Source organism: Halichoeres trimaculatus, unplaced genomic scaffold (assembly GCF_033239565.1).
Source record: "Halichoeres trimaculatus isolate MK-OKI-2021-1 unplaced genomic scaffold, fHalTri1.1 fHalTri1_scaffold_11, whole genome shotgun sequence".
In the NCBI taxonomy this organism is placed as follows: Eukaryota; Metazoa; Chordata; class Actinopteri; order Labriformes; family Labridae; genus Halichoeres; species Halichoeres trimaculatus.
The window spans coordinates 27,634,995-27,648,950 of record NW_027437189.1 but is presented as its reverse complement, the minus strand read 5'-3'; the positions used below and the strand labels follow the sequence as shown (position 1 = coordinate 27,648,950).

Genomic DNA, 13,956 nt, shown 5'->3' with positions numbered 1-13,956 from the left:
TTGGTGTCTCTTCTTTTGCATTCTAGCTCAAAATATGCTGACTACACACCAACCCCCTCCTCCAAAAAAACTGGGTCTAATTAATACGGTCATTTTTTGTCATAGCTTCATAAAAGTAAGGTTGAGTAATGTAAGCCTTATTTGTGTTGTTTTTTTGCATGACAGAAATAAATAGATCCAAAGTAACAACCAAACAACCGTCTACACAAATAAGATAAACAATTCCTAAACTCATCCTATAAAACACTTAAAACTGATTTCTGTCAGAGTTTAAAAAAAGCAAAATTAAAGTGGTCTGCAGTCAATGTGAAAACGTAAGCGAAAACATCAAAAGCAACAAAGATACAAAAGTTGTTCATTTGAACCTTATTTTCAGAACATTTGTTGAAAGAGCTCCTGATAAGTACTGTGTTCCTCTTTCTGTTTCTATTGCTCCTAAGAGCCACGAAGTCAATCCTCGAAAACACACACACACGCAGCTGGAATGTGTGTGTGCATATGTGTGAGGGGGGTTAGATAATCTGACCCCAGGTCAGTGGGTCAGCTCTGATTAAGAACACGGCTTTCCCTACCCGGTCCAGACGGGTCACCTCCAGCTTTCTCAGGATGTAGTCCTGAGCAGGCCGCTCATCCACGTTCCTCACCAGCACCATCCCAAACTCCCTGGTGCCGTGAAGGTCAGGCCAGTAACGGACACACTTGCTCTACATCAGAGGCAAAACAGAGACGGAGAGAGAGGGGGCGGGTGGTGCTTGGTATTAGACTACTGAAAGAACCAGCTCATCTCAAGCAGCTTTCCAATCAGCTTAACTGTCATACTATCCTCGTCAGCCGTCTCCCTCCCCAGCCCCCAACTTTACACACTCACACACCCACACACTCATCATCCCTATTACACACATTCTCGCCTCTCTCTTAGAAACAACTAATGCCTTCAGGAACTGTCTTTCAGCTTGAACTGTGGCATTAAAATGCTGACTCCCAGTCACAGCTTTGGGGATTTGTCATAAACCAGGACTTAACATTAAATATGGACATTTCCATGTCACATATTTACAGAGACTTTTCATTTCCTCTGATTTCTTCTTATCGGGGAGGAAAAGTTCATGAAAAAGCACATTTGATTGCAACTTCAAATGTGCCCAACGTACAAAGATAATTTAATTTAAACTAGGCTCGTCACAATACCTCATGTGATGGATGATGAGGTACCTGGGACAGTAAGTACACTTACACCCTGCAGGTTTTTAACTTTTTTTTTTTTAAGCTGTAGGGTGGTGTTATTATTCTTTTTGTTTTCAAATAACAGATTATTACTCCATTAATCAATCTCCGAAATTACTAGAAATTAAAAGCAGTCAACTCAAAGTAGTGTCACAACATGAGACACATGTTTAATGTGTGTCTTACTCGTCCTCGCTCCACCTCCTTTGTGGTCATGACAATCACGTGAGTGTTTTCCTGATAAACCATCTTCCAGAAGTCAACCACGGTGTTCTGTAGGCACCCTTGGGTGGCAATGAAGACTTTGCCCTCTTCAACGTGTCGTCCCTCTTCATGCATACTCTGTGCAGCAAAAAAATATACAAACTGAGACACGCAGACTTTGAAAATGTCATGATGTAAGGTGGCTGATGGGATTATTCAAGAAATTTATTTTAAATCTAGAAATGCAAAAACCTTTCAACCTCCTGTGATGTTTTTCATTTAATAAGAATTTATCTTCGTTATTAAAGAGAGAAGTGTAACTTGAAATAATCCTGACTGTGATTCTTATCCTGAAAGCTTTGCTCTATGCATTAAAGCCTGCCTCTGTGGAACCAAAAGCTTTACAATAATGCAGATTTTGCATGTGTGGAAAACACAGACATTACTGTGCATGGTATACTAGCTGTTTATAAGCCGTCCAAAGGAACAGCTCACAAAATTTTATCAGGTAACAGAATACTTATTAAATATAATAATATTATCAGAAATCCGTATTTATATAATCCACAATCCTTCTTCCTAAGGGTAATCAATCTTATGTGACAGCTGGCTGTTTTGTCTTCCTGTTTCATTTCTATTAAACAATTATTGTGGCATCTTATGACTCTGAACAGACTCACTCTGATGTAGTTTGCATTGATGTAGTCTGAACCAGGAACTTCTGGATCTGCTTCCCTGATTTCAACGCGAGTCGTGTCGACTGAAAGAAAAAAAAATAACAGTGATAAATTAAACAGTTTCCAGAGATCACGCACAATGCTTCTTTAATGTCAGCTGATAGACTGTGAGCTATCAGAGCAAAAATCTGCACGCTCTGCTGAGGCCGCTGCACTGTCTGCTGTCTATTTGTGTCATTCTTTCCACAGGAAGTTGGAGAGACAGGAAACAGCAGGTTGCTGCGAGACACTCACAGGGGAGGATATTCTTGTATCTGTTTTTACTCTTGTTTTCTGGCTTCTGGCCTTCTTTCCGGGGATACAGCAGTTTGCACTCCTGTTGCTGAAGTACCTGGTAGATGAGGACACAAGTAAATTAGAAAAAAATGAAATGTTAAAGTATGAAAGAGTTCCAGAAAGTTCAAACAAAGTAGTAGTAGCGTTACAGGGGATATTCTTATGAGAGGATTCGTTCACATCAGCAAGAATCCTAATCAGATCAAAATGTTTTTATTAAAGAAAATGAGAGTCAGCAGCATTATAGAGCTCTTCTCTGCTCTAAGTGCAACTATTACTGTCATTATTGTTGGACTGGTAGCTGTTAAACGTCATCTTATTCATTCAACTAGGGGCAGAAATTTAACCAAAATTGCTGAATTGCAAACACAAAGGTGGGAACATAGACTGTTCTGCTCACGACCTTAATATTCTCTGAACGGCCGAGTTAGAAAAAAATTCATCCACTGTTCAGTGTGTGCCGAAAGTAAAATTGACGACTCAGACAGGAGACGTTTTTTGAACCAGGCTGTAAATAGGTTAATTTCTGCTTGGAAAACGGCCTTTTTTAGCTAGGTGTGTATGTGACTTCCAGTACTTCCGGAGCCAGCCTCAAGCGGACACTCGAGAAACAGCAGATTTTAGCACTTCAGCATTGTCTCATTTTCTTAGACCTGAGGTTGCCGCTTGGGTGAGAAACATGTTAGATGCTGAAAAGCATGGGTGTCAATCAGTGGCGAACTGGGACTGAAAAACAGCCCGAGAGAACAACGGGACACGTCAGAAGACTGGCAGCACCCCCCCTCGGCAGCATCGGCCGTCCAGAATGTCAAGATGACCATTCCGCCCCTGACGTCATTAATTAAAATGACTGTAGGGTTTGAAATGTAAAGGATTGACATGTTAAGGTGTGCTTTTTAAAAGTTAAAGGAGTGAGTAAGCTTCTATCAATTTCAAGGACACATTCATTGTGCTGTGCTGAATAAAACTGGATGTAAATATCACAGTGCAATAGGCCTTTAATACAGCAGGGGTCACCCTGGGGTTCACTAACAGCAAAGCTGTATATTGCATATGCATTTCAGCATCAAGTATGCATAAAAAAAACATGGCTCAACTAGCTTTCTGTTTTTGTTGCAAAATGTATGAAGCAATGGGAACACTTATCTGCATTTTAATATCAGTATCAGATGGACCTGCTAATGACTTAAAAGCACAGTTTATCTGACTTTACTACCGAACAACTCACCATGTGTAACTCATCTGGACAGCATAAAGTACCTATTACATGAATTTTAAATAACTTGAAGACAGACCAACACAGAACTTGCATAAAGCAAGAACATTATGAAGACAAGCCCTGTGTAAATGCATGCTCAAACCAGCCAATCCAACATTTGTGCTTTACTGTGTTGTCCTGTGTTTACAGGATAAAACTTTAACAGCCTGATCTTGGGCGAATAAAAACACACTGGAGTTCAAGTGTAATATATATGGATATAGTAAAACTCATGTTGTTTATATGAACCTTTTAGCTGTATGAAAGTGACAGTAGCAAGGAATATTTGTAGATAAATGCCTACAAAGATCAGACACAAGGTTGAGGTCGACGTGTAATAAAAACAATTGAAGAACAAGATAACCAACATCTAAATGGAAACATGTAAGCTGAATATCAAAGGTTGTGGAACAAATGGCCAGCATTTCTTGTTACATTTTGTGTACCAGATGACTCCACTGGAAAATATTGTGGTCTCTTTGCTCAGTGGAAAATCAAGAAAGCCAACAAAGATAGAGGTCAAAGCTAGGTGTTTCAACATAAATCTAGTTTTCTAAAGGCCATGCTGTGCAAACGTGTTGAAACTTTGATCTCAACATTGTTTTCATAAAATAGAAAAGTAAAGAGTGAAAGTAAAAGTAAGTAAAAGAGAGGAGTGGAAAAAAGTAGTTGCAGGCCCTCCTGGCAGCTAGCAAAAAGTGCATCACTCGAAAATGGCTTAATCCTCTACCACCTACAGGGACAACTGTTTCAAAATAATCTTAGAAATCTTTAAAATAGAGAAGTTGACCTACAATCTAAGGATTCAAAAAGACAAATTTATCTCATCTGGAATAAGTGGATTAAATTTGTTACCCCGATAAGAGCAGACTTTGTCTGACTCCACTGTCCGTCACTCTTTAACCTCCTCAGAGACCCAATGTAAATTTAAACTCCCTTTGTTCATTTGTACATAGTTATTTAAAATATGAGTGATGTAAACATGTGTGAATGTTACAGAAAGATTTAAAATTTAAGCAGTAACAATGAATTTGGACAACGGTATATATTTAAAAAACAACAGAAATGGATGCACAAAATTTTAAATATGTGTAAATATAAAAACTGGAGAGGACTTTGTATAACAAATGTCTAATTGTCTATTAATGAAAATGTCTTTTCCAACAAAAATAAAGAATTATTTTTTAAAAATAAAGAAAGAAAAAAAAATGATCTCAAAAATACTTACATTAGCAGAATTTAAGCATTACTGGTGAAGATGGCAGTCATAAGGGCGTATCGAAAAAAGAACTTCTTTTTCTGATTGTTTCTTGTGCATGTGATGCAAGTCATCCAGTTCTTGGCTTGTGCTTTATTTCGATAATGACTAATAATGCAAAGACTAATAAGAACCCTATGAAAGCCCCCCCACCTTGTGTTTCAAACAAAATTAAGTTAGAATGAAAACATATCAGTATGCATACCTCAAACTCTTCCCAGAATCCTTGTTTAGGTTTCTCAGAGTTATCTGCCACTTTGTTTAGCTCTCGTACCCGGTTCTCTATGTTGGCTGCATTTATCCTGGTGGCATTGAAGGGCTGTAACAGTCATGTAAAGAAAGAGAAACAAAAAAGCTGAAGTTTAAAAATGTGTTTTTTAAGCTCGTATATATAAAACTTTAAAAGTAATGATTCACAGGACAGAATGCTTTTAATTAAGATTTCTTTGTTTATCATTATGCCATACCTGTTTCAGATGCACTACGATTCCACTTTTTTCTACCATGGGGTTTTTCTTGTAATGATCCACGAGGTCAGCCAGAGTGTCGAACCTCTCACCACCGCCCACATCGTATTTACCGTCCTGCTGGAGACAAACATAAACTGTTTAACTTGAGCAACATCTGGTGTAAGGAGTAATGCGGCAGAAAAGAATCGTAATCAAATAATTTGGCTTAAAGCTTAAGAGGTGTTCTTGAAATGAATTAAGGGAGATGAATAATCTGTTCCTGTTACACTTCATGAGCCCTGAGCTTGGGGAACTCACCTGGTATCGTATCATAACATGTGTGACTTTGGTCTTTCGATCCACGTTCTCGTGTTTCTCTTCATTTGTGAGGACAGAGAGCACAAAGTCACCTGGTTTACTTTGGCTCTCCCGTACCAGGAAGCTACCTGCTTTGCCTTTCTCTGTTAGCAGCTTCTCTGCATCTCGTCCTGACAGGTGCCCGTGGTACCACCTGAAAAAGAGAGAAAAATGTCACTAACACGTTGACTCAGACAAATGTTCAGGTCATTCAGGGTAGAATCTATTTACTGTGGGGCCCAGATTTAGACTAAAATAACATGAAACATGCTGCAGGTAAGACCTGTTCATATAAAGTGACATGAACACCTGTAAGAGCCCACACCCTAAGATTAAATCAATGTGTAGTAATTTTTCAGTCTGACAAATAATATTTCTTTCTGCCAGGAAATTCTAATATCAGAGAATTTCACTTTCCCTGAGCTTGCAACTTTTGGAGATAATCATTTGCTAGCCTTATTCTTCACCAGGTGCCGTTTAACTCCATTTAGCACACCATATTCAATGAATGATAAATCTAAACTTGAGCTCATCAAGTAAATTGCATTGCACTTATTTGATCCCCAGTATAAGACAATGTCAAAGCTTGTGTTGCATTGTTTTTTTATGGAACAAAAACTTTTTTGAAATTCAAAATAGTAGAATTGTAAACACTATTGAAATTCAGTGACTGATCAGGATAATAAAAATAAATCACCTTGACAGCCTGGTGTGTCACTGAGATTTTATTTCATGTTAACTTGAAAATAGGCACAACATAATTTAATGCTGTTGATCAACAATGACAGGAACAAAACTGCTTCAAATGGTCAGAATGTTTCGACTATATCATCTTCCACTTCTCTTCAAATTTGGAAAACTGATAAGGTCCAAAGCAAATTTAGAATTTTGCTAGAAAACCTTAAGCCACAGAAAAATCAACATTTTTCAGGAGACATAAAACACGAGAACAATTTTGTTACATCCTAAATCTTTTGAGGGTATGGTGTCATTTCAAGACCCCAGGGTGGTAAAGTGGAGCACATTTTGCTTCAACTTGATACATTTTTTCTTGAATCTTATTGTATCAAGACATTTTTTATTTTTCTACTAAATCTTACTGATCATTAGGCGTTTACATCAAACAGACATTTTTTTCCTTGGATAATATGCCAATCCTAAAATTTAAACACTACATGTTAATAAAACAGTATAAAATCTTGTTTTGTTACTCCAAAAATGTATGAGTTACACATCATGAACATAAATCCTTTCTTTTGGCAATGAAGCTGGCATTAGTTATTTGCAGCATTCTTTCCTCATACTTTGGAATAGATGATACTTTCTTTGTGAACTTAGGTTGAACATCAGTTAGGAGCTATCTGTGGGATCTTTTGCTCTAAGAGTGTTTTTGTCGTTAACTTTTTGTTTGACAGCCAATGAATCATTAGCATTAATGATATTAGCCTGTCTGAGTCAGCATTAATGATATTAGTCCGTCTGAGTCATTTTGTTTTTGATCTTTTATGAAGATGGAAAAGCTGAGACTCTTGCTCGATGCTGTTTCTTGGTAGATAAACTAATGAGATGAGTTACAAGAGTTGAGACAAAAACTTGACAAACTGAGGAGGAGGACTGTCGATATGCTTCATACCTCGAGGGAAAATGGCCCAGATTGTAAGTGTAGGGGTTTACATAATGTCTATCTATATGTACTGTACATTGTGAGCCAGGACTCCTACACGAGAAAGAAAAGTGTCTGCACTCAGTTGCTGATGTGAGGATAAAAAACCTGCATGTGTGTTTTTTTTTCCTGTGTGGTGAGGACGAGAGTGTGGGCGGCTTTAACAAGAGACGCATATGTAGAATGGAAAAACCACATGAGCTAAAACTAAAGATTACAAGTTTTACTTAGACCTAAACAAAAACAGAGATATACACACCAGGCGGAGAAGATGTGTAGCTTGAGAAGGTGTACATAACAAGCTCAGCACGACACGTTACAGACCGCAGCTGGAAAGAGGATATTTACGCACGTTTGAATAAATAAATGCATGTAGATTTCCTAAATGCCTCCCGTATATGTGTGAAAGCACACATGGGTTCCTGGCAGAGACTTTAGTCTCTGTTTCACTGAGGTGAGTAGGTGTAATAAAGCGTATGGCTGTTTAAACCTGTGTGTACTCCCTGGAGAGTGTTAGCCTGTAGATACTTTGTGCACATAAACAAGCAGCACCACCCACTTAGCTTGTTTGAAGTTGCATTTGGGATTATACTAATATTTATGCATGTGAATACAAAGTGAATCTGAATTTAATGGGAGAAAGACTTTTATGTTCAGCATGATGCTTTCTCCCTACAGTTAATATGAGTACACATGTACATTGTGAAATGTTTTTCCTAATGTCCTTTATTTGAAATACAGCATTTGCTGGTGTTGAAGAACTGGGCGGGGATTCAGTGTCTTTAACTATATTTTCACAAATTCTACTTAAGAGTAGGATCTGCAGGATTTTCCTAAAAACGTCAACTTTTACAGGAATAAACTTACTCAATCATTACTTCTGGGCCTCTATACATGTGCGTCAGTGTCTGTGTCTGCCTTGACCCCTCTCCTCTGCCTGAGTGTTGATGTTTTGGTTGTATCAGGACGTTTCTGGGCAGAGAGTAAGCGTGGTTACATCAGCCAATCACAGAGCGCCCGTGGGAGAGGCTATCCTGAGTGGCTACAATAGTGGACGTAGCACAGAGCAAGAAAAACACAACCAATGTGTAGAGGAAGCCTTTTCCTAAACGATGGAGAGGCTTTGCTCGACTTTCACTCACTTTCGGGCACTTAGAGAGCAACTCAGGATGTAGGACAACACAAGTTGGCTTTCTACTGAGCAGTTATGTAATAATAATAATAAATTTCATTTGTATTGCCCTTTACATCAAAAGATCTCAAAGGGCTACCAGTTAAAAAAGGGCAGTTAAAAAGATCTAAAACAGCGACAACCAAGAAGAACCAAAAGCCTTGTTAAAAAGGAAAGTCTTAAGGTTCCTTTTAAAACGGTATGTGGACTGTGGAGCCCTCAGGGTATCAGGGAGGGCTCCACAGACGGGGTGCAGCAACACTAAAGGCCCTGTCACCCATGGTCCTAAGTCTAGTCCTGGGTGTCTGGAGGAGGTGATTTGAGTCTGTGGAGCGGAGGGAGCGTGATGAGTGTTGTGGAGTGAGAAGCTCTTTGAGGTAGGGGGGGCATGTCCATGGATGCATTGGTGAGTGAGGAGGGAAACCTTGTATTTGATTCTGCTGGGGACCGGAAGCCAGTGTAGTGAACGGAGGATGGGGGTGATATGGTCATGTTTGTGCACTCTCATCAGGATCCTAGCTGCAGAGTTTTGGATGTATTGTAGCCTTTGCAGGCTCTTTCTAGGGATCCCGATGAGAAGTGCATTGCAGTAGTCCAGTCTGGAGGAGATGAAGGCATGGACCGGCTTTTCAGCATCTGGAAAGGAGAGAGTGGGGCGGAGTTTGGAGATGTTTCGTAGACGGTAGAAGAAAGTCTTGCAGAGATGGTTAATATGGGATTCGAAGGTGAGCTGGGGGTCCATTTTCACAACAAGATTTGTGACTGTAGATGAGAGGGGGATGTTTGTGCCAGAGAAAGTGATGCTGGTCATGGGTGATGATTTAGTTTGGTGAGGAGTGCCAACCAGGATGGCTTCAGTTTTGGAGCTGTTGAGTTGGAGGAAGTTGTGCTCCATCCATGCCTCTATCTCCTCCAGGCAGATGGTGAGTTGTGATGGGGATGATGATGAGGGAGGGATTGCAGCTTTGGCATTGCGTCAAATAACCCAATGATTAGCTTGTCCTAAAATGCCAAGTCAGGTGGCTTTCGAGTCAATCCAACGTAGAGACGTGATGCTGCAGGTGGTGAGGAGGCAGGTGGCTGTGGGTGTGCACTGCCGTTGGCACTGACCCAACGAGGAGGAGCACATCTTGAATCTGTGTTTACTAACAAGTAACAAAAATTCCTGCAGATCCTACCTTCCAAACTACCAGCGAATCATTTCCTTGTTGGGCTTTTTTTTAATCAACTTAGGTAAGCAAACCTGTCAATACTTTTATACTTTTAGATCTTGCTTTGGAAAAATATTTTAAAAATAAAAATGTATATAAAGTCTTCATGCTTATAAAATTGAACAGGCATACAAAAATTTCAACCTGAAAGAGCATGCTGTAAAGAAGACAGATACAGAGAGAAGCAACAAAATATTGTTAAATATTTTAAAATATTATCCTTTGCAAAAATAAATACTATTAATTCTAAAATACAAGTAGCATTGTTTTGGCGGGCTCCCAGAGGGATAAAGGTTTGTGTCCTTGCGCAGAGACATTACATTCAGCAATGTGCAGTTTCTGTGCGAATGTGCAGCTCTTTCAAAGATGATAAAGCCACAGTACAAACTACCCATACTGCAGCTGAAACTTCACTTGTAGTCTTGAAGAGGAGAGTCTTTTCAATCAAACAAACATTTTATGAGGTTTGTTACAACCTTTTCCTTAAACGCATGATTGCAACCTGAGGAGGTAAAATCCATAAAAGTTGGCAACCTGGTCAGCCTAACTGTGTATCTGGTAAGTTTTGTGCAATGAAGGAGTCCACCGCTTTTTCCAGCACCATCTTCTGAGTAGAAAATCCTAACACAATAGAATACCTCTCTCAGCTTTTTACACTGATGTAGTGGCTGCACCAGTGTATAAGATGCTGCTTACTTTTGAGATGATACAAAAGGTGCACTGAGTTTCACAGTAAGTATTTCCCACAGGAAGTATGATGCTCTTATACCGGTTCTTATCCATGCAGACTCACAGCACTGTTCCTTCAGTATAATATGCTGGAAAACCACTATGATGACACAAACCTCTAATGCTTATTGCCGAATACAATGTGATGCCTCAAAACACATTTCAGAAAGTACGAGGAGCCAACATTTTGCCCAGAATCCTGAAGGGTGAACTATGCTTCAGAAGCAGCATCTAGTCCACTACATGATACTGTAGCTGCAGAAAATCAGGATTAATAAAATTCTCAGGTGGTTTGGCTGCTTCTCACTGCAGGATGAGGCTTAACAGTCTGACAGCCCTGACGCTGGAAGAATAAAAATTACTGTCTGTGGTCAGAGAGGAACTTTTATGAATTCATAGATAATAAATAAATAAACTTTCAACCACATATGGAGCTAACCTTAGCTGAACCCCCTGCTTGGAGTTATCCATACAGGTTTTGACTGTTTGCTAATTTGACCTTATTTGTAGGTGTAGGTGTAGTGTATAACTTTGTCAGCACCTTTCAGAGGTGGGGTCCTTGCAGTTGAGTGGGTACTTGAGCTCAATGACATGGCCGTTCCTCTCGCGCAGGAGATCCTGTTGCTCGGTGTAATACTGCACCAGCTCGGCCAGTGTGGCAAACTTCTCGCCTCCATACAAGTCATAGTAGTCACCCGAGTTCTGGATCTTTATGTGGGTCACCTCATCGTACCGTCTGGGTGTGAAGAAACACAAAGAGGAGATAAGATCACCTGGTTATTAATCATGCATATAAGAAGATGTGATCAGAGCATTTCCCTTTTAGTATATTTCTCTAGAACACTCACACCCGGCAGATATTTAAGCTGTGAGCACAAACAGCCACCCACACACATGTTCATACACTATAAGCTCATACTTAATTTAAGACTGTACACACTTTGTCGCCCACACTCACTCACAAGGCACTGATGCATACAAACACTTTAAATTTCGAGCTTATCATGCCATCTGTTCTCATATTAAGATCTCTTATACACCCGTCGTTGTGGGGAAATTGTTTGTCTCTCTTCAGTGATTTTTCTACACAAGTGACACATTATTGCACATGGGTGTGAAATTAAAGAAAATTAGGAAAACTTTGACCTTTTCTTTTTGTCTGGGCTGAAAAAAAACAGTGAGCCACAATCATTAGAGCAAGAAGAAAATGGCAAGAGAAACTGAAAAGGTCCACAGTGATTTTATAACACTGAGGAATTCTGTCGAACAGTCCTTCTCACTCCAACATATGCAAACAAACAAACAACGAGGGATCATCCCTGCTTTAATACTCGGTAGTTTTCATATCTAATGTATTTGGGAGGAAGCTGCATTGTGATTGCAGAACGGTAGAACAGAGCGCACGCAGCTGCCCAGCTCAAAGACTGATAAGCCAGAAAACAATTGGTACCACTTTGCATATTCAAAGTCCTCTGACTGGTTTGTATATGGGCTCATGAGGATAAAAACACAGGCTTGTGCACAAGCATTAAAACACTGACAAACACACACTCCATAAACAAACAGTTCAAGAAGCTTAAGTGAAGGAGCAGCTGAATACTTAAGGTGCTCAATCTACTTGCTTTCCATTTTCCATCTCCATTCCATCTTTTTCCATCTGACATGTTTCGTGAGCAGAAATAAACAAAACATCCTGTAAATGTATTAAACATGATGCAAAAACATACAACTGAGTTTCAGGAACCACAGGGGAGTTTGCCAGGCAGGCAGGGGTCTGGTTTGCAGTTTGAGATTTTAAAAAAAAGTCACTCTTCTCTGTCTCTCCTAACCCCCTTCTCTCTCTGTCTCTCTGCAAACTGATCGTGAGCTAATGCTCATATCAAATGGCAACAAATCCTATTTCCTCCATCACTTTTCTTGCTGTGCTCACTAATTTCACATTCCTTTTTCTCCATTCTTCCCATCCTTGCACTCAACATACTGTAAATCCTCCCCTTCATTCTTGTCGGATAATCCATCTCTCCCTCTTTCTCCCCCCATCCCTCTCTCCTGTATATTCTGGTAATTGCTTTATGGGCCTATTAGAGGCTGTTGGCTGTTTGCCACAGGTCTTTGGCCCTGTTAAAGGGCCCTCCTCAGTTCTCGGGCCAAAGCCCCTTTTTCTCTCGGAGGTTAACGCCATTAGCTGTAGGGTGAGCCAAATGCACCCTCTTTGAAGCATTTGTTCAGACATGGCTGTCTTCTGAACAGAAAGAATACAAAGCGCCACCAGAAGAGAAATTATAGCTATATCCATGTCCTGAGGAGAAAGATCTTTTGAAAACCAGTTTTGTTTTGTTTTTTGTTTTTTTTTTAAACCCAGAGATAAAAATGTTTGAGCTTATCGATACCCCCATCAAGTCTCTTGCGGCCTGTAACATACCATTGTGCTTTAATAAACTAATGTCAATTATACCTAACTGGACACTATGATTTGTTCAATTAAGTTTTATTTGAAATAAATTTAAAAAGCTCATGCCACCAGGATGGCTGAACGAGCAAGAAGGTTGAGTGTTTGGCTGCATTTTACCAAATCAAAAGAAAGGAGGACGCAAAACGCATTTTGTATGGTTTAAATGGGGGGAAACACAACCTCAATGGCCAAACATATCAGTGTCAAATGTAACTGATAGAAAATGAAACTTTGATTTTGGATAACGAAAAAAATTAAATAAAAACAGTTGTTTGTATATTATTTTTTCTCAGAAATATGAAAAAGATTATTGTACATTACACCTTGTTAAACTTTCTAGCTCCAAGCTTCTTATCACATCTTTTCCAGGAGTTGTTTTAACCAAAACTAAAATTAAACAAGAAACAAATCAAACCATAGGCAACTTGACTAAAGGTGACAGATTGTTTATCAACACCTACGTGTGAAACTGAAGCACATAAAACACAAAAAACAACAGCAAAAAAAATACAAAGGATACTTTATTTCATAAAGAATATGTCATCTTTAGTTTGTATGCTTAAAAAACATTAAGAGGCGCCCAGTGATGTGTTAAATTACAGGCCAAGATGTAATATATACAAATGGATAATTTATATTATTTAATTTTACCATGATATAATATCAGAATATATATATATATATATATATATATATATATATATATATATATATATATATATATATATATATATATATATATATATATATAAAAGCAAAGCAAGTTGGAATCAATAAGAAGTATCAATAATCTTAGCACACCCAATTCTAGTCTTAGCTGAGAACGTTGACGTTGGTCACATTATGAGGGAAAAACAGGCATGTATTGCAAAAACATCTGCAAAGGGTTCAAAACGAAAGTTCAAAAACAAATATATTCCAGAAAAATTAAACATTCATACGTTGGCTTGTTATTCACTGTAATGGT

The 13,956-nt window shown here is 38.9% G+C and overlaps 1 protein-coding gene across 2 annotated transcripts in view; it reads right to left on the bottom strand.

Moving 5' to 3' along the window:
* ptpn11b (protein tyrosine phosphatase non-receptor type 11b) overlaps positions 1–13,956 on the bottom strand; it is a 47,250-nt gene that overhangs the window by 10,488 nt on the left and 22,806 nt on the right. Inside the window, exons 3-10 of one of the 2 annotated variants that reach the window (XM_074682071.1) lie at positions 11,079–11,273; positions 5,725–5,917; positions 5,425–5,544; positions 5,163–5,276; positions 2,400–2,496; positions 2,109–2,188; positions 1,411–1,566; positions 573–704 (exon numbers count right to left, since the gene is read on the bottom strand). In XM_074682071.1, the coding sequence (XP_074538172.1) occupies positions 573–704; positions 1,411–1,566; positions 2,109–2,188; positions 2,400–2,496; positions 5,163–5,276; positions 5,425–5,544; positions 5,725–5,917; positions 11,079–11,273 (1,087 nt within the window). The remainder of the gene's footprint in view (positions 1–572; positions 705–1,410; positions 1,567–2,108; positions 2,189–2,399; positions 2,497–5,162; positions 5,277–5,424; positions 5,545–5,724; positions 5,918–11,078; positions 11,274–13,956) is intronic. The other variant, XM_074682072.1, reaches the window with a different exon arrangement.